This window comes from Scyliorhinus torazame, chromosome 8, assembly GCF_047496885.1.
Source record: "Scyliorhinus torazame isolate Kashiwa2021f chromosome 8, sScyTor2.1, whole genome shotgun sequence".
In the NCBI taxonomy this organism is placed as follows: domain Eukaryota; kingdom Metazoa; phylum Chordata; class Chondrichthyes; order Carcharhiniformes; family Scyliorhinidae; genus Scyliorhinus; species Scyliorhinus torazame.
Window position 1 is genome coordinate 258,171,335 of NC_092714.1, and position 26,903 is coordinate 258,198,237.

At 45.4% G+C, this 26,903-nt stretch overlaps 1 protein-coding gene across 2 annotated transcripts in view; it reads left to right on the forward strand.

Annotated features, from left to right (window-relative positions):
- Positions 1-26,903, forward strand: part of LOC140428561 (glutathione hydrolase 7) — a 73,633-nt gene that overhangs the window by 23,165 nt on the left and 23,565 nt on the right. For both annotated transcript variants that reach the window (XM_072515169.1, XM_072515170.1), the window contains exons 4-10: positions 14,412-14,529; positions 15,362-15,429; positions 17,515-17,588; positions 19,095-19,288; positions 20,381-20,468; positions 25,429-25,556; positions 26,405-26,493. In XM_072515169.1, the coding sequence (XP_072371270.1) occupies positions 14,412-14,529; positions 15,362-15,429; positions 17,515-17,588; positions 19,095-19,288; positions 20,381-20,468; positions 25,429-25,556; positions 26,405-26,493 (759 nt within the window). The remainder of the gene's footprint in view (positions 1-14,411; positions 14,530-15,361; positions 15,430-17,514; positions 17,589-19,094; positions 19,289-20,380; positions 20,469-25,428; positions 25,557-26,404; positions 26,494-26,903) is intronic.

Consider the following 26,903-nt stretch of genomic DNA (forward strand, 5'->3'; position numbering starts at 1 on the left):
GCGGGGGTGACTTTGTTGAGTTCCCGGTAATCGATGGTCAGTCGCCATGATCCATCGGGCTTTCTCACTGGCCAAATCGGGGCATTATTAGTAGAGGCTACCGATCTAAGTACGTCTTGTTCTAACAAGCTGTCAATAACCTTTGAGATTTCTCCTTCTGCCTCTTGGGGAAATCCGTACTGCTTTTGAGGTCTAGGGTCAAGTCCTGTTATTTGAACCGAACCAGCCATCCTGCCACAGTCATGTTTATGGCTTGCAAATGCGGTCCTGTTCTTTTGGAGAACTGTCCTAACCTGTTTGTCTGTGCTAATCGTGGTCGGGTCAAACCAAAATTCGCCGACTGCGCTAATCTTGTTTGCATACTCACCTACTGTGAGCGTTGCGGGGGCTCTTGCTGACTTCGTCCTTTTCCAGACACATTGATTTACTGGTTCAAAGGACAGGTTGTGGGAGTTCATGAAATCAATGCCCAAAATGTGTTCTGCTGTGTGGGGCAGATCGACCAAAACTATGTGGTGTCTTGTTGTAATATTGCCAATTTGAATTGGTACAGGGGCTGTGATGTGTCCCTGTTGTGAGTGGCCTGTGAAGCCGCTGAGGGTGATTGTGGCGGTCGTGGGCCACGTGTCTTTTTGGAACATGGTGGAGGAATTAATTGTGGTGCGGGACCCTCCTGTGTCCCAGAGAAATTTGATGGGCTGTCCCCGTATTTTCGCTCCAACGACTGGTCGGCTGGACCTATCCCAAAGGGTGTCACAGAGCCAGGTGGGGAAGCCCGAACACTGTCTGTCTGTTCCGTTCATGTCTGTCTGGTCTGAACGGGAGCTCACACTATGTATGGGCTTTGTCCTATTATTATTCAGAGTGCCTGCCTGCTGGGCCTTCTGTGGCTTTCGTGGGGCATTGCACTCTCGTGCAAAGTGACCTAATTGTCCACAGTTGTAACACTTCTGTGGGGGGCTGTTCCTGCCTTCGTTCACCCATGCGGGGTTCTGTAACTGCTTGGATATCTGCCTCTGCCTGCTGTTCTTCGGGTTTCCTAATTGCGGGTTTGTTGTGGACAGATTGCTCCCAGGCGCGGGACAATCTTTATAAAACCCACTTTTCGTTGTGCGCTTCTTCCGAGGGGTCATAATTGGTACAGGCTTTTTGTCCTGCCTCTGTGTCTTGGGAGATAAGGCTGTGGGTCCATTTGGCCATGTTGTCTGGGGACAAATGGGTGCGGTCTAAATTGCCAAAAACAGCTGTAAAATGGATCTACAGGCGTCCAGCAAACGCTGTGGGGTGTTCTGTCTTTTTCTGCCTGCACTTATTCAGGCCTTCTACTGGGTCACCACTGTTATAGCCGATCGCATCTAGGATCGCCGTGTGCATCTCTGCAAGGGTGTCTCCTCCTACATTCTGTGGGTTGGGGAGGGCTGCTACAACTGGAGGGTCTAAACTCAAAACTGTGAGCTTCACTTGCTCATGCTCATCCAGGCCGTACATGGTCGCCTGCTGCTTCACTCTAGCAAAGAAGTAGTGGGGGTCCGAAGTGGGGAGGAACGGTGTGATCCTTTCGCACACGTCCTGTAATTGGGTCAAGGTTAAGGGGGTGGTGTAAAGGAATTCCGCGTCTCCTTCCGATGTGACTGTGCAGTGGGTGGTTACTGGATTCATGGGTGCCTGATCTATCTGCTCTGTGGGGGGTTGGGGTGCTTTCCTCTTTTGAGGCTTTCCTTGCGCACATGTTCCCTGAACATACCTATGCGCGGTTTTGTTTAGTTCTTGCCAATCAGGGCCGTCTTCCTCATCTAATTGGGATCCAAAGGTGCTCTGAAACCCATTTTGCACTGAAAGCAAAGACTGCAGTTCCGCAATCTGCTTCCGGCATTTCGAATGATCCACTGAGCTTTGTCTGTGCTCCGTGGTGGCAGCATGGAGTGCTCTTAACGCTGCTTTTAAATCGCTGCATTGCCTTTGCAATGCCTTTACCTGTTTCTCTGTCTCTTCTCTTACCAGGTCTGCACGTTGCGTGTCCTGATAGGCCTTTTCATATTGGGTTTGGAAGCTGCTCCGATGCGCTAGACAAGACTGGTGTGCCCACTTGGCATCATCCACCTCACCGTCCTTTGCTGCCAACTTCCTTCACAAATCTATATTCTCTCTCTCGATCTCACTAACATCGACTTTGCTCATTCAATGTCTCTCTTCTATCTCTTTGCGGAGCGTCCGAATGACCTCCTCTGTGCCTCGCAATTGTGCCAGGCAGGACACGATTGCCATCGGCTTGCGAGCTTTCCCTAAGCTCCTCTTATGGATTTCGCTCAGGTTCTCCCAAGTATGTCCTATACTCCCGGGACCTGTTTCCTCATTATCACAGAATTCACTCCAAAAGGCCATCCTTTCCCTTTGAGATATTTCCTGATCTCTTCTTCCCAAACGGGACACTGACCTACTCTGCTGCTGGTCGCTGCGCCCACAAATTCTTGAGGGTTCATGAGGCGTTCCATTGCCTTCATTGCCATTTTTCCTATCTGAATGCTCTTTTAAATTTGGAACGAGGGGTACTAAGGCGGTGCTGTAAACACGGGTACGGCGTTCGCTACTTTCCGGAATACAAACTCCTGACAGTTATTCGCAACAAACATCTATCAGTTTTAACTTGTAGCCCTGTTAGTTACGCATGCATTAGCACACTTCCGAATTATGAGGATTGATCAGAACTGCTTGAACACTTGTGACTGTTTCTGTTCCCAATTGGATTCTCATTCAAATTTTGGGTCCTCCCGGAGTGGTTAGGCCACTTCTAAGAAGCTGCTCCGATGCGCTAGACTAGACTGGTGTGCCCTCTTGGCATCATCCACCTCACCGTCCTTTGCTGCCAACTTCCTTCACAAATCTATATTCGCTCTCTCGATCTCACTAACATCGACTTTTCTCATTCAATGTCTCTCTTCTATCTCTTTGCGGAGTCCCACCAGAGTCGCCACTAAATGTGCTAACTTTTGATTGGCTCTTAAATGTTGCCCGTTGTATCTTTGCTTAATTTGCTCTGTTTCTATAACCTTTGCTCTAGAGTCGCCAGGTATCTTTATGATACCGTCACGAGGTTCAACTTCAAGTACTGATCAATAACTCAATACACCAGTTAGTAAGTTTCAAATCAAAACACATTTATTATACACAGTCAATCACTACTCATGCATAAAACTCTACTTACTAGACTATCTCTAACACTATAGGCCTATACTTAGCCTGGCCCACCAGGTCAGGGGAACAAATGGCCTTTCGTTCGGGTTCTGAATCTGCAGGCTTCAAAGCTGGTATGGACTAGTAGCTAGGAGCGCCTATCTCGTAGCATGCGTTGGCTGGAGACTTACTTGATTGGTGCAGCAACTTAGGCAGTTCACTGTCAAGGGTTGGTTCGATCTGCTGAGTGACCCTGCCAAGAAGGATGAATTGAACTTGGGGTCTCTATTTTATAGTCCCCAGGGGCTTCCCGCCCCTTTGGGCGGACCCCGTACCTGGTTCCAAGTGGTTGGACTGTGTTCCGATCACTTGGATCGATTTCTCCAATACTGGAGCCGTTCCCTGATCGCTGGGCGGTCCCTGAGTGTCCGTTGGCCTTCCTTTGTCTTGGTTCCTGCTGGCGCCGAGGAGTCTGGCTTGGCCTTATTCACCTTAAATGTTTCAATTGTTCCCGGGGATCGCTCATTAATATGCAGATGGCTGTTGGTTTCAGTGGTGGCTGGGTTTCTGCAAAGTCTAATACACAGGAAACTTTGCACCTGCTAGTTTTTTCCTGGCTTGACTGAATTCCCCTGCAGTCTTTGCGGTTCTCCATTTTAAGTCGGGAAGTGGCCAACCCAGGTGGCTACACTTCACACACTCATTATTTTGCCAAGGGTCATATGTCAAAGAACAAAGAAAAGTACAACACAAGAACAGGCCTTTCGGCCCTCCAAGCCTGCGCTGACCATGCTGCCCGTCTAAACTAAAATTTTCTACACTTCCGGGGTCCATTTCCCTCTATTCCCATCCTATTCATGTATTTGTCAAGACGCCCCTTAAATGTCACTATCGTCCCTGCTTCCACCACCTCCTCCGGCAGCGAGTTCCAGGCACCCACTACCCTCTGTGTAGAAAAAACGTGCCGCATACATATCCTCTAAACTTTGCCCCTCGCACCTTAAACCTATGCCCCCTAGTAATTGACCCCTCTACCCTGGGAAAGAGTCTCTGACTATCCACTCTGTCTATGCCCCTCATAATTTTGTAGACCTCTATCAGGTCGCCCCCTCAACCTCCGTCGTTCCAGTGAGAACAAACCGAGTTTATTCAGCCTCTCCTCATAGCTAATGCCCTCCATACCAAGCAACGTCCTGGTAAATCTCTTCTGCACCCACTCTATAGCCTCCACATCCTTCGAGTAGTGTGGCGACCAGAATTGAACATTCTACTTCAAGTGTGGCCTAACTAAGGTTCTATATAGCTGCAACATGACTTGCCAATTTTTAAACTCAATACCCCGGCCAATGAAGGCAAGCATGCCGTATGCCTTCTTGACTACCTTCTCCACCTGTGTTGCCCCTTTCAGTGACCTGTGGACCTGTACACCTAGATCTCTCTGACTGTCAATACTCTTGCGAGTTCTACCATTCACTGTATATTCCTTACCTGCATTAGACCTTCCAAAATGCATTACCTCACATTTGTCCGGATTAAACTCCATCTGCCATCTCTCCGCCCAAGTCTCCAAATGATCTAAATCCTGCTGTATCCTCTAAATCCTGCTGTATCCTCTGACAGTCCTCATCGCTATCCGCAATTCCACCAACCTTTGTGTCGTCTGCAAATTTACTAATCAGACCAGTTACATTTTACTCCAAATCATATACGAACAAAGGTCCCAGCACTGATCCCTGCAGAACACCACTAGTCACAGCCCTCCAATCAGAAAAACACCCTTCCATTGCTACTCTCTGCCTTCTATGACCTAGCCATTGTGTATCCATCTTGCCAGCTCACCTCTGATCCCATGTGACTTCACCTTTTGTACCAGTCTACCATGAGGGACCTTGTCAAAGGCCTTACTGAAGTCCCTATAGACAACATCCACTGCCCTACCTGCATCAATCATCTTTGTGATCTCCTTGAAAAACTTGATCAAGCTAGTGAGACATGACCTCCCCTTCACAAAACCACGCTGCCTCTCGCTAATACGTCCACTTGCTTCCAAATGGGAGTAGATCCTGTCTCGAAGAATTCTCTCCAGTAATTTCCCTACTACTGACGTAAGGCTCACCGGCCTGTAGTTCCCTGGATTATCCTTGCTACCCTTCTTAAACAAAGAAACAACATTGGCTATTCTCCAGTCTCCCGGAACATCACTGTTCTGGGGGAGGTGGGACCAGTACAAACCGGACGGTCTGCACTTGGGCAGGACTGGAACCGATGTCCTCGGGGGGGGGGTGTTTGCTAGAGCTGTTGGGGAGAGTTTAAACTAATGTGGCAGGGGGATGGGAACCGGTGCAGGAAGTTGGAAGGTAGTAAAACAGGGACAGAAATAAAAGGCAGTAAGGGGGAAAGTGTAAGGCAGAGAAGCCATAGTCAAAAATCAAAAAGGGCGACAGTACAAGGTACAGTGACTGAGGGGAGCTCAGTGAATAGGACCAGGAATACTAAAAGAAATAAAACGGGAAGTGAAAACATTAAGATATGGGTTCAACGACAAGGAAAATTAGGAGAAAAGTTAAGAGGAAATATAACTTAGGAGAGGTTACTGATCGAGGTGTTAAGATTAAGAACAGAGGTAAAAAAGCCAACATAAGTGTACTTTACCTGAATGCTCGTAGTATTCGGAATAAGGTAAATGAGTTGATGGCGCAAATCATCGTGAATCGCTATGATTTAGTGGCCATTACTGAAACATGGTTAAAGGATGGTCACGACTGGGAGTTAAATATCCGAGGGTATCAAACTTTTCGGAAGGACAGAGTGGATGGTAAGGGAGGTGGTGTAGCTCTGTTATTTAAGGATGACATCCGGGCAACAGTAAGGGATGACATCGGTGCTATGGAGGATAAGGTTGAATCCATTTGGGTGGAAATCAGGAATAGTAAGGCGAAAAAGTCACTGATAGGAGTAATCTATAGGCCACCAAATAGTAACATTATGGTGGGGCAGGCAATAAACAAAGAAATAACAGATGCATGTAGAAATGGTACAGCAGTTATCATGGGGGATTTTAATCTACATGTCGATTGGTTTAACCAGGTCGGTCAAGGCAGCCTTGAGGAGCAGTTTATAGAATGTATCCGCGATAGTTTCCTCGAACAGTATGTAATGGAACCTACGAGGGAACAAGCGGTCCTAGATCTGGTCCTGTGTAAAGAAACAGGATTGATTCAGGATCTCATTGGCAAATAGGGTTAAGGAAAATCCCAAGGCTTTTTACACGTACATAAAAAGCAAAAGGGTAGCCAGGGAAAGGGTTGGCCCACTGAAGGATAGGCAAGGGAATCTATGTGTGGAGCCAGAGGAAATGGGCGAGGTACTAAATGAATACTTTGCATCAGTATTCACCAAAGAGAAGGAATTGGTAGATGTTGAGTCTGGAGAAGGGTGTGTAGATAGCCTAGGTCACATTGAGATCCAAAAAGAAGAGGTGTTGGGTGTCTTAAAAAATATTAAGGTAGATAAGTCCCCAGGGCCTGATGGGATCTACCCCAGAATACTGAAGGAGGCTGGAGAGGAAATTGCTGAGGCCTTGACGGAAATCTTTGGATCCTCGCTGTCTTCGGGGGATGTCCCGGAGGACTGGAGAATAGCCAATGTTGTTCCTCTGTTTAAGAAGGGAAGCAAGGATAATCCCGGGAACTACAGGCCGGTGAGCCTTACTTCAGTGGTAGGGAAATTACTGGAAAGAATTCTTCGAGACAGAATCTACTCCCATTTGGAAGCAAATGGACGTATTAGTGAGAGGCAGCACGGTTTTGTGAAGGGGAGGTTGTGTCTCACTAACTTGATAGAGTTTTTCGAGGAGGTCACTAAGATGATTGATGCAGGTAGGGCAGTGGATGTTGTCTATATGGACTTCAGTAAGGCCTTTGACAAGGTCCCTCATGGTAGACTAGTACAAAAGGTGAAGTCACACAGGATCAGGGGTGAGCTGGCAAGGTGGATACAGAACTGGCTAGGCCATGGAAGGCAGAGAGTAGCAATGGAAGGATGCTTTTCTAATTGGAGGGCTGTGACCAGTGGTGTTCCACAGGGATCAGTGCTGGGGCCTTTGCTGTTTGTAGTATATATAAATGATTTGGAGGAAAATGTAACTGGTCTGATTAGTAAGTTTGCAGACGACACAAAGGTTGGTGGAATTGCGGATAGCGATGAGGACTGTCGGAGGATACAGCAGGATTTAGATTGTTTGGAGACTTGGGCGGAGAGATGGCAGATGGAGTTTAATCCGGACAAATGTGAGGTAATACATTTTGGAAGGTCTAATGCAGGTAGGGAATATACGGTGAATGGTAGAACCCTCAAGAGTATTGAAAATCAAAGAGATCTAGGAGTACAGGTCCACAGGTCACTGAAAGGGGCAACACAGGTGGAGAAGGTAGTCAAGAAGGCATACGGCATGCTTGCCTTCATTGGCCGGGGCATTGAGTATAAGAATTGGCAAGTCATGTTGCAGCTGTATAGAACCTTAGTTAGGCCACACTTGGAGTATAGTGTTCAATTCTGGTCGCCACACTACCAGAAGGATGTGGAGGCTTTAGAGAGGGTGCAGAAGAGATTTACCAGAATGTTGCCTGGTATGGAGGGCATTAGCTATGAGGAGCGGTTGAATAAACTCGGTTTGTTCTCACTGGAACGAAGGAGGTTGAGGGGAGACCTGATAGAGGTATACAAAATTATGAGGGGCATAGACAGAGTGGATAGTCAGAGGCTTTTCCCCAGGGTAGAGGGGTCAATTACTAGGGGGCATAGGTTTAAGGTGAGAGGGGCAAGGTTTAGAGTAGATGTACGAGGCAAGTTTTTTACGCAGAGGGTAGTGGGTGCCATGAACTCGCTACCGGAGGAGGTGGTGGAAGCAGGGACGATAGTGACATTTAAGGGGCATCTTGACAAATACATGAATAGGATGGGAATAGAGGGATATGGACCCAGGAAGTGTAGAAGATTGTAGTTTAGTCGGGCAGCATGGTTGGCATGGGCTTGGAGGGCCGAAGGGCCTGTTCCTGTGCTGTACATTTCTTTGTTCTTTGTTCTTTGTTTGTTCTCATAGTTAGGGATCCTCTCGGAAGGAGCGATCACAATATGGTGGAATTTAAAATACAGATGGAGGGTGAGAAGGTAAAATCAAGCACTAGTGTTTTGTGCTTAAACAAAGGAGATTACAATGGGATGAGAGAAGATCTAGCTAAGGTAGACTGGGAGCAAAGACTTTATGGTGAAACAGTTGAGGAACAGTGGAGAACCTTCCAAGTGATTTTTCACAGTGCCCAGCAAAGATTTATACCAACAAAAAGGAAGGACGGTAAAAAGAGGGAAAATCGACCGTGGATATCTAAGGAAATAAGGGAGAGTATCAAATTGAAGGAAAAATCATACAAAGTAGCAAAGATCAGTGGGAGACTAGAGGACTGGGAAATCTTTAGGGGACAACAGAAAGCTACTAAAAAAGCTATAAAGAAGAGTAAGATAGATTATGAGAGTAAACTTGCTCAGAATATAAAAACAGATAGTAAAAGTTTCTACAAATACATTAAACAAAAAAGAGTGGCTAAGGTAAATATTGGTCCTTTAGAGGATGAGAAGGGAGATTTAATAATGGGAGATGAGGAAATGGCTGAGGAACTGAACAGGTTTTTTGTGTCGGTCTTCACAGTGGAAGACACAAATAACATGCCAGTGACTGATGGAAATGAGGCTATGACAGGTGAGGACCTTGAGAGGATTGATATCACCAAGGAGGTAGTGATGGGCAAGCTAATGGGGCTAAAGGTAGACAAGTCTCCTGGCCCTGATGGAATGCATCCCAGAGTGCTAAAAGAGATGGCGAGGGAAATTGCAAATGCACTAGTGATAATTTACCAAAATTCATTAGACTGGGGTGGTCCTGGCGGATTGGAAATGAGCAAACGTGACACCACTGTTTAAAAAAGGAGGTAGGCAGAAAGCGGGTAATTATAGGCCAGTGAGCTTAACTTCGGTAGTAGGGAAGATGCTGGAATCTATCATCAAGGAAGAAATAGCGAGGCATCTGGATGGAAATTGTCCCATTGGACAGACGCAGCATGGGTTCATAAAGGGCAGGTCGTGCCTAACTAATTTAGTGGAATTTTTTGAGGACATTAACAGTGCGGTAGATAACGGGGAGCCAATGGATGTGGTATATCTGGATTTCCAGAAAGCCTTTGACAAGGTGCCACACAAAAGGTTGTTGCATAAGATAAAGATGCATGGCATTAAGGGGAAAGTAGTAGCATGGATAGAGGATTGGTTAATTAATAGAAAGCAAAGAGTGGGGATTAATGGGTGTTTCTCTGGTTGGCAATCAGTAGCTAGTGGTGTCCCTCAGGGATCAGTGTTGGGCCCACAACTGTTCACAATTTACATAGATGATTTGGAGTTGGGGACCAAGGGCAATGTGTCCAAGTTTGCAGACGACACTAAGATAAGTGGTAAAGCAAAGAGTACAGAGGATACCGGAAGTCTGCAGAGGGATTTGGATAGGCTAAGTGAATGGGCTAGGGTCTGGCAGATGGAATACAATGTTGACAAATGTGAGGTTATCCATTTTGGTAGGAATAACAGCAAAAGGGATTATTATTTAAATGCTAAAATATTAAAACATGCAGCTGTGCAGAGAGACCTGGGTGTGCTAGTACATGAGTCGCAGAAAGTTGGTTTTCGGGTGCAACAGGTGATTAAGAAGGCAAATGGAATTTTGTCCTTCATTGCTAGAGGGAAGGAGTTTAAGACGAGGGAGGTTCTGCTGCAATTGTATAAGGTGTTAGTGAGGCCACACCTGGAGTATTGTGTTCAGTTTTGGTCTCCTTACTTGAGAAAGGACGTACTGGCACTGGAGGGTGTGCAGAGGAGATTCACTAGGTTAATCCCAGAGCTGAAGGGGTAGGATTACGAGGAGAGGTTGAGTAGACTGGGACTGTACTCGTTGGAATTTAGAAGGATGAGGGGGGATCTTATAGAAACATATAAGATTATGAAGGGAATAGATAGGATAGATGCGGGCAGGTTGTTTCCACTGGCGGGTGAAAGCAGAACTAGGGGGCATAGCCTCAAAATAAGGGGAAGTAGATTTAGGACTGAGTTTAGGAGGGACCTCTTCACCCAAAGGGTTGTGAATCTATGGAATTCCTTGCCCAGTGAAGCAGTAGAGGCTCCTTCATTAAATGTTTTTAAGATAACGATAGATAGTTTTTTGAAGAATAAAGGGATTAAGGGTTATGGTGTTCGGGCCGGAAAGTGGAGCTGAGTCCACAAAAGATCAGCCATGATCTCATTGAATGGTGGAGCAGGCTCGAGGGGCCAGATGGCCTACTCCTGCTCCTAGTTCTTATGTTCTTATGTTATCACCTGAAGACCGTGAGGATCCAAAGATTTCTGTCAAAGCCTTAGCAACTTCCTCTCTTTCTTCCTTCAGTATTCTGGGGTAGATCCCATCAGGCCCTGGGGACTTATCCACCTTAATATTTTTCAAGACGCCCTCATCTTTTTGGATTTCAATATGACCCAGGCTATCTACACACCCTTCTCCAGACTCAACATCCACCAATTCCTTCTCTTTGGTGAATACTGATGCAAAGTATTCATTTCCTCTGGCTCCACACATAGATTCCTTCCCCTGTCCTTCAGTGGGCCAACCCTTTCCCTGGCTACCCTCTTGCTTTTTATGTACGTGTAAAAACCTTGGGATTTCCTTAACCCTATTTGCCAATGGCTTTTCGCGACCCCTTCTAGCCCCCCTGAGTCCTTGCTTAAGTTTCTTCCTACTTTCCTTATATTCCACACAGGCTTTGTCTGTTCCCAGTCTTCTAGCCTTGACAAATGCCTCCTTTTTCTTTTTGACGATACCTACAATATCTCTTGTTATCCAAGGTTCCTGAAATTTGCCATATTTATCCTTCTTCCTCACAGGAACATGCCGGTCCTGAATTCCTTTCAACTGACATTTGAAAGTCTCCCACATGTCAGATGTCCTTGGATCTGTTCCCTTCACCCAGCTGAATGTTTTCTACGCTAACGACCCTATAGAAATGCAAGTTGTTGTAAAAGTTTAAAGTGAAACAAATCTCAGCCCAGTTCCTAAAAGGCCCAAAATGGCTCATGGCCCAACAAAGCTGGCGCCATGTTACCAATCTCAATGATACTAAGAGATAAGAACAGAGGATGCTGGAAAAACAGGTCTACCATCATCTATTAGGAGAGAAGTTTTTTTAAGCTAAGTTTTTCCAGCGTCCTCTGTTCTTGTTTCAGATTCCAGCATTTGCAGTATTTTGTATGGCAGATGCAAAACTTAGAGTCATAGAGGTTTACAGCATGGAAACAGACCCTTCGGCCCAATGTCCATGCCGCCCTGTTTCTATCACTAAGCTAGTCCCAATTGCCTGCATTTGGCCCATATCCCTCCATACCCATCTTACCCATATAACTGTTTAAATGCTTTTTAAAAGACAAAATTGTCCCCTCCTCTACTACTGCCTCTGGCAGCTCCTTCCAGGCACTCACCACCCTCTGTGTGAAAATATTGCCCTTCTGGATCCTTTTGTATCTCTTCCCTGTCACCTTACACCTATAAGAAGTCTTACAACACCAGGTTAAAGTCCAACAGGGTTGTTTCAAACACTAGCTTTCGGAGCACTGCTCCTTCCTCAGGAGTGCTCCAAAAGCTAGTGTTTGAAACAAACCTGTTGGACTTTAACCTGGTGTTGTAAGACTTCTTACTGTGCTCACCCCAGTCCAACGCTGGCATCTCCACACCTTACACCTATGCCCTCTAGTTTTAGACTCCCCTACCTTTGGGAACAGATGTTGACTATCTACCTTATCTATGCCCCTCTTTATTTTATAGACTTCTATAAGATCACCCCGAAGCCCCCTACGCTCCAGGGAAAAAGTCCCAGTCTATCCAGCCTCTCCTTATAACTCAAGCTGTCAAGTCCCGGTAGCATCCTAGTCAATCGTTTCTGCACTCTTTCCAGTTTAATAATATCCTTTTTATAATAGGGTGATCAGAACTGTACATAGTGTTCCAAGTGTGGCCTTACTAATGTCTTGTACAATTTCAACGAGACTTCCCAATTCTTGTATTCGATGTTCTGACCAATGAAACCAAGCATGCTGAATGCATTCTTCACCCCCCTGTCAATCTGTGACTCCACTTTCTAGGAGGAGCTATGAACTTGTTCTCCTAGATCTCTTTGTTCTATATCTCTCCCCAACTCCCTACCATTAACTGAGTAGGTCCTGCCCCAATTCGATCTACCAAACTGCATCACCTCACATTTACCTAAATTAAACTCCATCTGCCATTCATCGACCCACTGACCCAATTGATCAAAGATCTGTTGCAATCCTAGATAACCTTCTTTACTATCCACTATGCCACCAATTTTGGTGTCATCTGCAAACTTACTAATCATGACTCTCATATTCCCATCATTTATATACATATATATATATATATATATATATATATCTCATAAATAACAGTGGACCCAGCACCGATCCCTGAGGCACACCGCTGGTCACAGGCCTCCAGTTTGAAAAACAATTCTCTATATATTAGGGCAGCACGGTAGCACACGTGGCTAGCAGTGTAGCTTCACAGCGCCAGGGTCCCAGGCTCGATTCCCTGCTGGGTCACTGTCTGTGCGGAGTCTGCACGTTCTCCCCGTGTCTGCGTGGGTTTCCTCCGGGTGCTCCGGTTTCCTCCCACAGTCCAAAGACGTGCAGGTTAGGTGGATTGGCCATGCTAAATTGCCTTTAGTGTCCCAAAAAAGTATAGGAGGGGTTATTGGGTTAAGGGGACAGGGTGGAGGTGATGGCTTAAGTGGGTCGGTGCAGACTCGATGTGCCGAAGGGCCTCCTTCTGCACTGTATGTTCTATGTTATAACCACCTGTCTTCTGTCGTCAAGCCAATTTTGGAATTGGCGTGAGATTTAACCATATGCAACAACCTGATGTTTGCATAGGGAGAGTAGCTACCACCTTTGGTCAGTTCCCAAAACACACATGGAATAACATCAAGCTGACCCTTAAGCCCAATCTGATGGTGTTGCCAGCACCTTGCTGTATGGCTATGAAACATGGAGAACTTGCAAATATCAAAGGGCAGTACGGTGGCGCAGTCGTTAGCGTTGCTGCCTCACGGCGCCGAGGTCCCAGGTTCGATCCCGGCTCTGGGTCACTGTCCTTGTGGAGTTTGCACATTCTCCCCGTGTCTGCATGTGTTCCTCCCCCACAACCCAAAGATGTGCAGGGTAGGTGGATTGGCCACGCTAAATTGCCCTTAAATGGAAAAGATTAATTGAGCACTCTAAATTTATAAAGAAGCAACGTATACATATCAAGGAAAGAAACTCAATAATTTCCATCATCGCTCTCTGGGTATAGCCTGGTGATATAAAATGACAAATGTGGCAGTCCTCATAAAGGCTGAGCTCCCAAGTTTGTTAGCACTCAACAAACAGAGGAGGCTATGTTTACTCAGGCATTTCCACAGGACATCAGTGGAAGCTGGTTGTGTACCCAAAGACTTTTCTGCATGGTGAGGTAGCTGGAGCAAGGCAGCTTGTAAGCGTCACACAAAGGCTCTAAACATTGATTATTGGACATGGAGAATCGTTAGCCGATGACAGGAAAACGGCGCCACCTCCTGCAGTCAGGGGTGCATTGCCATTGCTACAGCGGCTCGCCAACTGGCACCAATACCAAAAAATAACAACCCACAATGACATGTAGCAGCAGCATTTGTGGCAGAACCTACCTCTCGAGGATTGGCCTCCTCAACCATCAGCAAAGGTGCGCCATATGAAGACAGTCCATCTGAATTAGATCGTTTTCTCCCTGTCGATCATCCTGGATGGAAGAATGCTGACATATATAGTTTTTTTGTATAAATTTAGATGACCCAATTCATTTTTGCCAATTTAGCCTGGCCAATTCACCTACCCCGTACATCTTTGGGTTGTGGGGGCAAATCCCCCACGCAAACACGGAGAGAATGTGCGAACTCCACACGGGCTGGGATCGAACCTGGGACCTCAGTGCCGTGAGACAGCAGTGCTAACCACTGCGCCACCGTGCTGCCCCACTGACATGAATAGATAAATGTATGTCTGAATTTGGCTCATTAGGAATTTGCAGGAATGATGCCCTTTCTCGTTGCTTTTTGCAGGGGAGGTGTAATGTTAGTTCATGATATCCGGAAGAATGAGAGCTTCGTTGTGGACTTTCGAGAGACGGCTCCAGCAGAAGTTGAAGAGCAGATGTTGGCACACAGCTGGGAGGACAAGGTTTGCGCTGCCGCCGGCCTCTTGCTTGTGTTTGTTTATTCGAGGAGTGACAGTGTTCCATTAGTTATAATGTGCAACTTTAATATACGCATGATAGAAGCAAACTGTAAATGATGGTTGGAGCTGCACTCATCCAGACAAGTGATGACTGCTGCTTTGTATGGAAAAGCTGTCTGTTAATCCTTTTAGGGATGATGAATGATATGTCAATGCCTAGAGAAGGGAATAAAAACAGCTTGGTGTTAAATGCTTGAGTTTCTTCAAACCACTTATTTCCACATGAACTATATTCACTTGAGAATGCAGTCCATGGTCAGAATATCATTCTTTTATTTTTAATGCCTTTACAAATTAACTCAAGTCTTCAGAAAATCCACTTGAAGGTGTGACATTGGATTTCACTATGTGTCAGCGCAATTGGTGAAATGCATAACATGAACACTGCAGGATAATTTATTTGCTACCGACTTAAAACGTTGACTTCCAACTAGGACTCTTGAGTTTAAATTGCAGTTTTGTTTTGCATCTGAGCTCTTGCCCTAAATAGGGGGGCAAAAATTCCAATTTCTTTTAAGGGCTGCCTGCGGACACCATTGACGTGATGTATTCTTCTCTTCTTTACTGCTGAAGCCTCACCTGGTGGGACAGCCAGTGAGAATTGCTGATAGCAGCTATGGAGATGTCTGAGGAGTGTGGTGCTCTGCCCTTCATTTAAAGAGGACAATGCCTTTGGAGAAAATTGAACATTTTGGAAGACTCCTTAAGACTAAAGGATTAGTCTTAACAGGCCTCCACTATATGTAGTTGATGTCTTCTTTCTTTCTCTATGCAGCCTGGTCTCTTGGTAGCTGTCCCAGGTATGTTACAAGGATTGCATCAGGCCCACCAACTCTATGGCAGGTAAACATTGCACCGGAGAACATTTAGTAATAGAGATTTCTGTTCCATGACCACATCAATTTGTGTTTGAATTGTTTCCAAATATTTGGCTCCTCTTCATTAGTTTGGTTGAGAAGTTGGACCCTGGCATCTTGTTCCAATCCTATAGGATTCTGTAGGATTATCTTTTTCTCCAGAAATAATTACATTGAAGGAGCTGTATTATTTTTTATTTTGTAGAGTTGCGAGCAGACCTTGCAACTGGGCCCAAAGTTCAAAACGGCACTGGAAAATAAGCATCGTTTTTAAAAAGTCACATCCAAGATTGGTTGGTTGAGTTTGACTGAATCCCAAATCTCCGGTATCCCTGAAAAATCACCCTTTGCGGCTGATTTCCAGTGAGCTGCAAACCAGTGTTTTTGATGCACGTCCCATCACCAGTATGAGTGGTGGGGTGGTGTATTAAAATTCAAATACTTTAAAATTTGAAAGAGGTATGCCGTAGAAACGATCGGAAAGAAAACTATATTTAAAATGAGAGGAGAGAAAATTTGTGAAGAAAGCTGAACCCAACTGAAATTATTGCCCAAGGATTTTGCTAAAAGTTTTTACGTTTAGCAAGATGAGCTCCATCAGCGTTAGATTTGGAGTATTTTTCCAATATGGCATCTGTATCCAATCGAGTGTAAGAACAAGCGGGAATATGGAATAAAGAAAGATCATGCAGCTGCTCCAGGCCAAATCTCCAGTGGTTCTGTTCCAGCAACTCGTCTTGGATGCTATTCTTGGAAGGACACACTGGACTACATTTCACACCTCAACAATTTTTCTGATTTGAAATTGCCATTTTGCCAAGTTGTAGGCACTTTTATGATCTGACTCATGTCCAACAGGAACTGAAACTTGACTGCCCGCACCTACTCCATTCCATGAGGAGGTGGGGGGGCGGGGGGGAGCAGGGAGCAGATTTTCAACAGCAGCTGAAAAAACCATAGCATTGTGGGACAGTGGAACAGGGAAACAAATTGAGAGCAAGGCCCCATTTCCTTTGTGAATTTATTTTACCCAACCTTGTAGCTAGGGTTACAAAGTCTCCCACTGAAATAATCCAGTGAGATGGGGTTTAATTCACTGAACTTGATTCAACAGAGTTAAAGGGAATGATTTGTTTTCTTCCCCATGGAAAGGGACTTGGAAAATTGGAATTCAAACGGAGTTGAAAAGACTGTGTGCTAACCTACCGTATGCGCACAAAACTGTAGAATGATCAATAAGCAGTCAAACGACTTCAGCCAAAGCTGTACTTTAGAAATCCTGCTTTTGTGTAATTTCAGAACATTATAATTAAGCAAATGCTTGTATAAGATTGATAATCTAAAAATATCTGCTGTTTTGTATGGTGCTATTAAATTGCCAGTGGTATTGCCTAAAGTCATAGGAACATAGAAACAAGAGGAGGCTGTTGCAAGGTGTTGGGTGCAGTTCGATAGGTGTTATTCAGGTATTGAAAGTCTCGGTAATTTGACAGTAAATATTTATTAATTACTAGAAACGATGTACAAAGATATAATAAAGGTCCAAGCTGGGAGCTGTCTCCCTGCTTGCTTCTGCACATTGCTCTGTCTAAAGCACCACACTCGCCTCTAGTTGTGGGTCATGCATTCCCTTATATCACTGTGCGTGAAACTGTACTTCAGTCCCACGTTAACCCTTTGTGTGCCGGACCCTAATACTACAGAGGCCATTTGGCCCCTTGAGCCGGTACAACTAGGTAATTAAATTATGGCCATTTTGTGACCTAACTCCATATTCCTTAATACCCTTGGTTACTAGTTGGTTAGCAAAAGCTTTTCATACATGAAAGAAAGTGATGCTTTTAGGAGGTAGTCTTCAGGAACTGGTTTCACAGAGTGAACAGAGACTGCAGCCATATTGTGACTGTTTACATATGAAAGTTGAATAGGGAATATAGTCATGGCAATTTACAATGGTAAATATTGCCCAAAGAATTGTGGCATTAGGGGATAAGGTTTCTGAACAGGAAGTGCATGAACTATTCAAGACTGTCACAAAACATTCCTGTTATTTTGTTTTAAATTTTTCCAGAATCTCCTGGTCTGAATTAATGGCTGCAGCAGCAAAGGTTGCACAAGAAGGTTTCAATATTACACAAGAACTTGGTAGGTATAATAACAATATGGAATTAAATGCAGCATGCTGCTGCGACAGGGAACCTGTGATTCCTCTCTAAGAGATGAGAATCTTATTGATTTTAAAAAAGGGCATTGAATGAATCTCAAGTGTCCAGAGGGGCTTGGAAAGGTTAGAGTGATCCAGGAGTTATAGGATGTGAGGACATTTCTGAAAGGTTAAGTTTTTGGAGAGCAGAGAATCTTGTAGGTGTAGAAGTTTGTGTGAATCCGCTATCTCCAGATAAGCATTTGACTATTTTGAGCATATTACTGATGTCACCTCGTTTTTTCTTCGAAGCAAAGATGACCATGTTCATCATCTGGGGTGTTTGACCAGGTTTCAGTGGGTATGTCGGTGACTGCTACAGCCGATCTGCACCTAGAATGTTCTGCTGTAAATGGCACAGGGTACTGGAGATGATTGCGTTTTGGACGATTTGCTGGTTCGGATTTAGAATCATAGAATCCCTACAGTGCAGAAGGAGGTCATTTGGCCCACCAGGTCTGCACCAGCCCTTGGAAGGCAGGAGAATGGGGATGAGAAAAATATCAGCCATGATTGAATGGCGGAGCAGACTCGATGGGCTGAGTGGCCTAATTCTGATCCTATGTCTTATGGTCTTATGGAAAGAGCACCCCACTTAAGCCCACACCTCCACCCTATCCCCGTAACCCTACTAAGGGGTCATTTAGCATGGCCAATCCACCTAACCTGCAGATCTTTGGACTGTGGGAGGAAACCGGAGCACCCGGAGGAAACCCGCTGACACTGGGAGGAGGTGCAAACTCCACACGGGCAGTCACCCGAGGCCAGAATTGAACCTGGGTCCCTGGAGCTGTGAGGCAGCAGTGCTGGCCGTTGTGCCACCATGCCATCTCTGTTTCTGATATGCACTAGCTTAGGGTTTCTATGGACTGTGGCCTGAAGCAATAGGGAGAACCAGCAATTCATTTTGGAGATCTGGATGTGACGAAAAGGTGGAATCTTTGATAACTGAGCAAGCTAGCTGGAGAAACATGGTAGTCTTGAGGGATGGATCTGGGGAATCCCTGAGCAATGAATTGGGGAGGAGGGGGTGGGGATGGGCAAGCTGGATTAATCTGTCCCATAACAATTGAACTGTTTTTACTCTTTCCAACCTTCTGCTATTGGGAGAGACAGAAAAAGTCTGAGAATGAGGTGGGGAGAGAGCATGATCGAAGAGAGATGTACAAAGTGAAAATGTCTTGGAGTCAAATGTTCCTTTCCCATTTAATAAGTCAATCAGGTGAACTCTGAAATTTGATTTTAGTGCATTCCTAGGTAGCCAGTAAGAAGGGTAATTAAAACATCAGTACACCGCTCTCTAACTAGTGAAATCTCTTTTTTTTTTTTTTGTTTGTTTCTTTCTCTGGAAATATTTATTTTCTCTGGAAATAATTTGAAGTGAATCAAGATCCTTTATTGCTGTGATTTAATCGGCTAACATTTCTTTTTGGCTTCCATTATTGCAGCTAAAGCAATTGATCAAGTAAAGGACAAAAATATGTCGGATACGTTCTGTGAAACCTTTCTGCCACAGGGACAACCATTACAACCAGGAGCTTTCATGAAACGTTTGGATCTCGTAGCCATTTTCAATGCAGTTGGCTCCGAGGGTGTCTCGGCATTTTACAATGGAAATGTCACAGAAGAGATGGCTTCTGAGGTACAAAGTTATTTCTGATATCATAAATTTTTCAAGCCCAAGGACACCCTCGATTGTTTATTGTACTTATTAAAATTTAGACTTGTTTAATCTTTATGAAGCAGTTAACTCCAGTTAAACACACAACTGCTAATCAAATATTGTGACTTAGTAACTTATTCTGTAGGAATCTTGGGCGGATTCTCTGATCCTAAGGCCGTGTTGATGCCGTCGTAAACGGTGTCGCGTTTTACGACGGTGTCAACAGGCGCCCAGGATCAGCGATCCTGCGCCCTACAGGGGGCCAGCACGGCACTGGAGCGACTCGCGCATCTCCAGCTGTCGATACCAGCACCAAACTGGCGCCGTGGGTCTGCGCATGTGCACTGCGGCCGGCGCAAACTCGCGCATGCGCGCTAGTTTCCTTCTCTGCGCCGGCCCCGACACAACATGGCGTACAGCTACAGGGGCCTGGCGCGGAGTAAAAGAGGCATCCACCAGGAGAAGCCGGCCTGCTGATCGGTCGACCCCGTTCGCAGGCCAGGCCATGGTGGAGCCCCCCCCCGGGTAGGACCCCTCCCTCCCCTCACCGGGCCGCCCGCCGCAGGATGGACGCCGAGGTCCCACCGGGTTGGACCACATGTGAACGGCGTCGGCGGGACTCTGCTTATCTCGGTGGCCACTCGGCCCATCCCGCGCGTAGAATCGCCGGGGGCGGCGCATAGAACGGCCCCCGACCGGCGCCAATGCCGCCGATTCTCCGGTGACCGGAGAATCGACAGACCAGCGTTGGGGCGGCGTCGCGTGAATCATGCCCGGCCCGGCGATTCTCCAACCCAGCCCGGGGTCAGAGAATCCCACCCCTTATGTGCTGCAGCAATGGCTAAAAACTTAACACACTCTCTGCTTCACTACTGTCCATTGGGCAAATTCTGTGGGCAACTGGTCTCAAAAGTGTTATTTCCAAATCCCAGCTTTGCATTTCTTGCTGAAGTAGTTATGATTGTTCCTCTTTGGGATTCAACTGCAGTTCATAGAATGGATGTCCATGCCAGGAATTTAGTCTTGCTGGAGCCCTTAGGACTGACTCTCTTTGCCTTTGTTTCTCTTCAGGTTCGGAGTAAAGGTGGAGTAGTCTCTGTTGAGGATTTTGCCAATTACAGCGTGATTATCGAGAAGCCCGTTGAAGGATCGTACCAAGGTCTGAACTGATCTCTCTTCATCGGTTGGGAAGGGTTAATTGAATCTGAACCTAGAATTCAGAATTTTCTTATCTTTGTGCATGAATTATAGGATCAGATTTCTTCAGGGAATTATGCTATTAGTTTGGATCAGTTGTTGGCAGCAACATTTCCCAGGTTGTCAGTTCCAGATCAGGTCCAGGCCTTGAGCATGTAGTTTTGGCTGTTACCCATACTGAACCGGGAAAGTGCTGCACTACCTGAGGTGCCATATTACAGCTAAGGCATTAAACTGAAGTCCTGCCTCCCTGTTCAAAAACAACAAGCTAAATTATTCACACTTTTAATGTAGCAAAATGCCCCAAGGTGTTAAATGAGCAATATCAATAAACAAGCCACTGAAGGAGATATCAGAAAAGCTTAGTCAAAGAGGCAACTTATAACGATCTTTTAAACAAGGAAAAGCAGGTAGAGAGGCAAAGAGATTTGGGAGGGAAAGTAGGGGTGACGGATTCAAGCGCTTGGAACCAAGGCCACAATGGTGGAGAAATTAAAATTGTGTATGTGCAAGAGATCAGAATTAGAGGAGCGCAGAGATCTTGGTGTAGGCATCACTGGCTAGGCCAACATTTATTGCCCATCTTTAATTGTCCTCAAGAAGGTCACAGCTTGTAGGGTTGGAGAAGATTGGGAGGGGTGAGACTATAGAGAGATTGGAAAACCAGGATGAGGATTTCACGTTTGTGGTGTTGTTGGAGGGAAGCCAGTATAGGTCAGCAAGCACTGGAGTGATAGGGCTGTGAGACTGGCAGCACATTCAGATATGGACAAGGGAGTTTTGGATGAGTGTGAGTTTATTGTGGGTGGAAGAATGTGTGGTGATATACATCACTGTAAGTACACAAAGGGTTAATGTACATACACTACACCTAGCTAGACACTAGAGGGAGCACCAGAGACATGACACTATGACAGTCAACCAACAGGTCAGTAAGATAGGACACGACCAATGGGCATTCAAGATACACACAAAGGTGACACTACCACAGGAGGGCATTATACCAACCCATATATAAGAACACAGCACACATGCTCAGACTCTTTCCAGTGGAGACACTCAGTGAGTACAGACACAGGGTTGATTGAACATCACACCCACCTCGTGGATTGTAGCAGACTGGTTCGTCAGTCTGAGTAGCTATAGCAGGATTAACAGTAGAGTCAAATCCAAGTAGGAGAATTGTTGATAGTTTAATAAACGTGCTAAAGCTATCTCCAAGTCTGACCTTCCTTTGTCAGAGTGCACATCAAGGAAGCAGCTTATGCTACGTCAACATCTTTCCCAACCCTAAATACTTAAAATGAGTTGTCGCTAACCGAAATGGCAACCCTCCCACTCCCGCCCTTGCATCTGGAGAAGACGCCACAAAATAGCACAGGGCTAAATCGCTGGCTTTGAAAGCAGACCAAGGCAGGCCAGCAGCACGGTTCAATTCCCGTAACAGCCTCCGCGAATGGAGGTTGGTCATGAGAGCATTCTAATAGTCTCATCTAGAGGTGACAAGGCATGGTTGAGTAGGGCGATTTAATGGAGGTGTGCCTAGGCAGTCTTGGCGATGGCACTGATATGTGGTCAGAAACTCAACTCAAGGTCAAATAAGACACCAAGATTGTGGGCCATCTTGTTCATCTTTAGACCGTTGCCAAGTATGGAAACGGTGACCTGGCATCAGAGTTTGTAACAAGATGATTAGTAATTGCAATATTTAGTTGGAGAAAATTCCTTTTCATCAGTAAATGATATTTGACAGGCAGTCTAACAGCTCAGACAGTGAAAAGGTCCAGGGAAATGGTGGTGAGATGGAGCTCAGTGTTTTCAACGTACTTGGGGAACCTGATGATGATGATTCTTTGGGCGATATCAACGAGGAGCAACCGGTAGGTGAGAAACAAAGGGGCCAAGGGCAGATCCTTGCGAGATGGCACGTGAGTGTGAAGGAAGTTTTTTGTAAGTGATTCTCTGGCTATGTTGTAAGATTGGAACCAAGCAAGGGCACTGTCGTGTTAGGTACACTGCTCTAACACTGGCTGCAACTGGATGCAGCTTAGATCAGAAAGATACTCCAGACCTTGAAGTTAGTTCCATCAGGTTTATTGAACTAAAAGCACAGTTAGTACAGTTTTCTGTGAGTTCGACTCTCTGCTAACTTAAGTGTGGTTACTCTGTCTGACTGAACCAGACTAGCTCTTAGCCACGTGGTGGAGGTGTGAGATTGTAACAACGCCCTTGACTGACTCTCTAGATGTTCATCAGTGGAAAGAGGCGGAGTGTGAGTGCCTCGTGTCTTTTATAGTCCGATCTCACCCCTGAGTGTCCTGACTGCTTATTGGGCATGTCCTGTTCTCTGTGTCCATTAGCTGCTTGTCTGTATATCATTACGTGTGTGTCTGCATATCATGACAGGCATCTCTACCGGGTAGGCAGGATGCTGGAGGAAAGGTGTTTGAGGGGGATAGTATGGTCAGTTGTGTTTGAGACTGGAAAGGAGTAAGGAAAGATGGAAGAGGAATAGTTTACCATAATGAATGTCATTTGTGACTTTCATTGGAATCATTTCAGTATTATTGCAGGGCAGGGATTGGAGGGATTCAAACAAGGGAGTTCCAGAAAAGGTAGGCACAGATTTAGGCCCATCCTCTGCGTGTGCTGAACTGACGGGCTCAACGGTGGGTTACAATCCAACAGAGGCAGCAAGAGTGTGTGCTCGTGTTCATTTTAATTATTTTTCTGTGCACCAGCAGAGAAATTGGAAACATTAAATTATTTTTCCAGCTGGATGAACTGCCTCTTTCAACATTCATATTTTTGGAGAAGAAAGGGAGGTTGGAGCTTAAGTGGTAGTTTATAAGGAGGGCGGGAAGAGGGGAGATGGAATCAGATTGAAGGTGGCAGAGAGGGAACCATTAACAGCTAACATGGGGCCCGTGGAGATAAGTTAGGTGATCAGCAGTTTGGCTGGAATAGGATTGAGAGTCTTTATGGACAGGATGAACTCAGTGAGACGAGGCAGAAGGCGGAACAGAATCTAGAAGATGCGGGTTCATGGCTAGGGCAGCTGGGAAGATTGGAAGAATTTGCCCAAAGTACTGGAGAGAGTGGCAGGTTGCAGAGGCAGCTGAAGGCATAGATTATCGTAGAATCTACAGTGCTGAAGGAGGCCATTCAGCGCAATGAGTCTGCACCGGTCCTTGGAAAGAGCACCCCGCCCAAGCCCACAACTCCACCCTATCCCCGTAACCTAACCTTTTTGGACACCAAGGGCAATTTAGCTGGGCCAATCCATGGCTAACCTGCACATCTTTGCACTGTGGGAAGAAACCGGAGCACCCGGAGGAAACCCACGCAGACACTGGGAGAACGTGCAGATCCCGCACAGACAGTGACCCAAGCCGCGAATCGAACCTCGGACCCTGGAGCTGCGCAGCAACTGTGCTAACCACTGTGCTACTGTGCCGCATAGTCTCGACCTTTTGTGGAAGTCCATCAACCCCTGGCATTTTTGTTGAACGGAAGGGGAGTTCAAGAGGATGATGCTCGGCACAACATTGAGGGCTGAAGGGCCTGTTCTGTGCTGTACTGTTCTATGTTCTATGTTGGTGGAATGGAGAAGGCCTTGGGTGCATGTCAGCAAACCAATGACAAGATTTGAAAAAGAGCAATATTCTAGTCAAATGGTTCTTCTTTTTGCCGCCTTCATAACTGAAACCTACATTATAACTGTGACTAGATTGTTGTAAAGCACTTTGGGATGTCCTGAGTTCATGAGAGGTGCTATATAAATGCAATTTCTTTTGTACCTTTTTTTAGTGGATAGTCCTCCCAATGCTTTCATTGAAAGAAAAGGTGCCACATTGTCTTATCAACCACCAATCATTCCACAAAACATTATCATTGTGGCTGTCTGTTTTTCATTCATTCTCATAAATTCTCTTGATATATTTGTTATTTCTTAGTTCTGAAGAAAGCCTGAAATTTCGTGCCAAATTTCACCATGATTGCTAACTAGCCTGTGTTTCCTGCCAAAGAGGTTGGGCGGGAGAAGGCAATCAGAAATGTTAGCTCATAGAATTTCATTGGGAAGTTGCTCCCCTTTCACCCTCGTTAACCTCAACTGAGTGTCAGCTGTGGCTACGCTGGTATCACTCTCAACTCGGAGTCACGAGGTTCTGAGTTCAAATTCCACTCGAGGGCTTGAGCCCAAATATCAAGGTTAGTGCAGTACCGAAAGCGCTCTGCATTGTCAAACCTTTCCTGGGTGGATGTAAAATATTCCATGGCACTATTTTGGAGAAGAGCTGGGGAATTATCCTTGGTGTCCTGGCCAATATTTATCCATCTCTCGACATCTCACAAAGAAAAGCCTGATTTTTCTGGTCTCCATCACGTTTTGGCTGTGTACAAAATGGCTGCCACATTTCCCATGTTACAACAGTGTGGTTCATAGGCTTTAAAGCTCTTTGGGAGATCGGATGGTCGCTGTGGTGATCTTTGTGAGGGGTTTCTATGATGAAAGGCATTGTGATCACAAAGATACACAAAGCTCTTTTGAAGAACTATACTAATTTTATTAACACTATTAAATGAGTTCGACACATTCTGAATAGCAAACATACAGGTAAGACTTAAACTACACTCGCTAACACTATCTTTATCTTCAATTATGACTATTAAATCTTAATTAACTCTGCAATAAACGTATGAATCTTATCTTTGTCAGCTCCGTCTAATCTCCTCCACTTGGCTGAAGAGCCAGTGCAATTTATGGTACTGTCCCTTAGCTCCCTCTAGTGGCTAGGCGTAACATAACATTAACTCTTCATATGCTGTACATTTGTATAATGTCACAGTCGGGAAGGACTCCATATAAATGAAAGTATTTTTTAAACGACATTTTACGATCTTATTTTTTTTTTTTACAGGTCATTTTGTGCTCGCTGCTCCACCCCCACACGCAGGAGCTGCGCTTGTTTCTGCCCTCAACATTTTGGAGCAATTTAACATAACGGCCCAGGCAAGCAGGAATCTGACCTATCACGTACTCACTGAGGTAGGAGTCGGGGCTTGGCACGGCATTACCATTCAACTAGTTTTAGAGTGAACATTCCAGGTTTTATAAGCAATTCCGAAAGGACACCTGTTAATCAGTCAAAACTGAACAAAGATTGCTACCATTATAATGCACATGGAAATTTATATAAACACAATTTGCTAAAAATGTTTCAAAATTAAATTGAAAATATACTTTTTTGTCTGTCTTTTGTCACGGGAAGGTATTAGTTTCCAACCATCGGCTAATGGAGACGTTCAATGCCTGTGTTTCCTGCCAAAGAGGTTGGGCAGGAGAAGGCAATCAGAAATGTTAGCTTATAGAATTTCATTGGGAAGTTTTTTGGAGGCCACAGAAGAGAATGTTTTGGCCAAGCCAAGGCTTTAAAGAATACCCATCTCCGATCTTAGTGGCTTTTGTGTCCCTTTTAAGTTGCTTCCTCCTCGTCTGGAATCATGACGGACAAAAGAGGAAACTTCTGGTCAATGTCTCTGAATCCTTCAGCGGGCAGAACGACCTGAAACATGGACAGCCGACTAGGGGAAAGTTACATTTGTGGGAATGTCTGAAAGCTCCTGTTGAAGGGAAAGATCTTTAGGAACCATTTGCACATGGAGGGGATGGCAAGGCAGAGAAAGTTGAAGGGAATGTTCCAGAAGGCAAGTGTATGTGTCTGCAATAACGGCTGGTCATGGTGAAGTGAGGATTCGGGGTTGCTGAAGACTTGTGCTATGAGTGTATGCCTTCCTGATCCATGACACATCCTGCTGACAATCCAGAAAGCACAAAGTGAAAGTATTTTGTATTCTCTGTGGATCCTGCTAATCCTTCAATTCTTTTTCCCCCAGTCGCTGAAAATTGCTTTAGCCTTGGCGAGCAGTCTTGGTGACCCCTTCTTTAATTCCACGATTACTCAGACGACAGAGCAGATGCTCAAGTGAGTGATTTCATTGTTTTAAAAAGAACATTCCAAAGAGTTTGAGTCTTACAACCCCAATTTTGTGCAAAATCTTTTTATTGATTTCAAAGCTGTGTGTTGGTAATGAGGCGTCTAAAACTCGCCGACCTGCCTGAAGAGTCCATTTTCAGAGTATTGCTTTAGGCCATTGCTCAGCTGATCGAATCAAACAGCATGTTCCCTCGTTTATTTGTAATCGGCAGAGTGCACACCGCGTATCACCAGCCCAGGCTTGCAAAACCCAAAACAAAACATCTACTGTTAGATGTCATTCTGTGATTGGGCAGCACTTGCTGAACAATCCCGATTGTGCCAATATTGGATTGGATTGGATTTGTTTATTGTCATGTGTACCGAGGTACAGTGAAAAGTATTTTTCTGAGAGCAGC